At 33.6% G+C, this 2,552-nt stretch overlaps 1 protein-coding gene across 1 annotated transcript; it reads left to right on the plus strand.

The window, feature by feature from the left end:
• The first annotated feature begins 1,575 nt into the window (after positions 1 to 1,575).
• Positions 1,576 to 2,552, plus strand: LOC111404551. The gene is made up of 3 exons (XM_023033342.1): positions 1,576 to 1,615; positions 1,709 to 1,746; positions 2,193 to 2,552. Exons 1-3 carry the CDS (start codon positions 1,576 to 1,578, stop codon positions 2,550 to 2,552), a joined length of 438 nt encoding a protein of 145 aa, XP_022889110.1.

The following is a 2,552-nucleotide window of genomic DNA, read 5'->3' on the forward strand; positions in this document are numbered from 1 at the left end:
TTATATGGAGGTCACACATCACTTATACTAGTGAATGATACGTGCAAGTATGATGAGTTGGTTAACCTTGTTATTTCAGAATTAGGGCTTAATCATGCAGAAGTAGGTGTGAGATTAACATATTCTTTGAATTCTAGTTTACCTCCAGTTCGGATACTAAATAATAATAATGTCTTAATGTATTTGAGATTAAGATCTTTGGATGGCATTGTATCGAACTATCCTATTGCAGTTGATGTTATCACTACAGACTCATGGCAGTCAACAGGTGCATTGCAATGCCCAGAGTCATCAATTACTACCATTGAGTCATCAGCTAATGTGTTTTCTTTACAACAAATAGCTCAGGATATATGTGACTCAGTTACTACAATTGAGAACAGAAACATTGAAGAAGATGTGACATTGATATCTCAAGAAAATACTAGAGAAATAGTGGAGGGAAATGTTTTTCGCAATAAGGAAGTACTGAAAATGAGTTTGGCCCTCTATGTCATACAAAATAAATTTGAATATAAGGTGTTGAGATCAGACAAAAAAGAGTACGTAATAAAGTGTTCCCAAGATGATTTCAAGTGGATATTTAGATCTTTACGCTTGGGAGAAACGAAAATGTTTAAGATCAAGGAAATCTATAATAGTCACACATGCTCAATGAACATTATTTTAGGATCTCATCGACAAGCATCTAGCTCAATGGTGTCAAACTACATCAGGTACAAATACACTTCTACACGTACAATATACACTCCTAATGATATCTCAAATGACATGTTGCACAAATATGGAGTATCGGTGAATTATATGAAGGCATGGAGGTCACGTGAGCAGACATTAAAATTGATTAGAGGTGATCCAACAACATCATTTCAATTGCTACCTTCTTATTTTTTTATGTTACAACATATGAACATAGGGACAGTCACACTAATAGAAACTAATCATTTAAATAGATTTAAATATTGTTTTATGGCTTTGGGTGCATCGATTGCCGGTTGTAAATATTGTAGGCCAGTCATTGTTGTTGATGGTACATATTTAAATGGTCACTATGGGGTACACTCTTTACGGCTTGTACACAAGATGCAAACAACAATATTTTCACACTAGCTTTTGGGATTGGGGATAATGAAAATGATAAGTCAAGGAGATGGTTTCTTGAGATGTTGAAGAGGGCGTACGAATTTAGAGACGGATTATGTATAGTATCTGATAGACACAATAGCATAAGAAATGACATTGAATTTGTATATCCAGAGGCAATGCATGGGAACTGTTCATACCATTTGCTGAAAAATTTGAAGTCACATTATGCAAAATCAGGTCACAATGTCACACATGCATTCAATTCTGCTGTAAAAACTTATACAGTGGATGAATTTGAATACCAAATGCAGTAATTGGACTCAATAAATAAAGATATCAGGGGATATTTGGTAGGTGATTGTCTAAAACATATGTTATATGACTTCCTGTCAATTTTTTTGTGATGCTATGAAATTTTTATGAATATCTGTGATCACGCATGTTTAATGTACAAACTATATTTCAATTTTTGTTACACGAAATTGAAACATGATTATGAATGAAATATACAGTGCATATTTAGCATGTGGTCTCATTTATAACTGAAACATAATATAGTTTTTTGAATGTGTCCATTTGTGACATGTTCTGTGATAATATTGACTATCTGTGAACTTTTTAGAGTTAACTGTGGCCATATGTGACTTGTTACTTGAATCTGTTATCTAATAACTATATTATTTTGTAGTTGGATGTTGGATATGAAAAATGGTCAAGATTGCACATGCCAACCAATAGATACTCTATTTAGACATCAAACATAGTAGAATCTGTTAATGCAGTCACGAAGGCGGCAAAAAATTACCCCATTGAAGCACTTCTAGAATCATTGAGGCAAATAGTCCAATCTTGATTTTGCAAAAATAGAGATGACACGCATAACACTTTCACAAAGTTTGCAACAAAATATGAGAAGTTGTTAAGGAAAATGAGCAATGATGTGAGAAATTTAAAGGTAAAAACAAGAAAACTACGTTTATTATGTTGATCACAAGTATAACTTTAAATATTTTTTATTTTCAGGTTTCACCTACAAGTTACACTTTGTTTGAAGTGAGGGACAATTCTTCATCATATATGATTGATATAACTCTACATACATGTAGTTAATGTTTCAAGTGGATCAACTTCCCTGTCGACATGCACTGGTAGTAATAGCAACATTGAAGCTGAATGTATATGACTTTTGCTCTGTGTATTACACAAGAGATGCATATCTAAATACCTACAAAGAGACTGTCTTTCCTGTAGGTAATAAATCAGAATGGAATTTGCCAGATGATGTAAGTAATAGAGTTGTTTTTGCTCTAAACCAAAAGAAAAGTTCTGGACGGCCTACTAAGAAGAGAAAGAAGTCAGCATATGAAAGATCACAAGTTGTGAAATGTGGAAGATGCGGTGAATTCGGGCACAATCGTCGAACATGCAGGAACTTGGTGTCACTTAACCAGAATGACAAAAAATGA

The sequence above is a fragment of the Olea europaea genome, chromosome 11 (genome assembly GCF_002742605.1).
Source record: "Olea europaea var. sylvestris chromosome 11, O_europaea_v1, whole genome shotgun sequence".
Taxonomy (NCBI): domain Eukaryota; kingdom Viridiplantae; phylum Streptophyta; class Magnoliopsida; order Lamiales; family Oleaceae; genus Olea; species Olea europaea.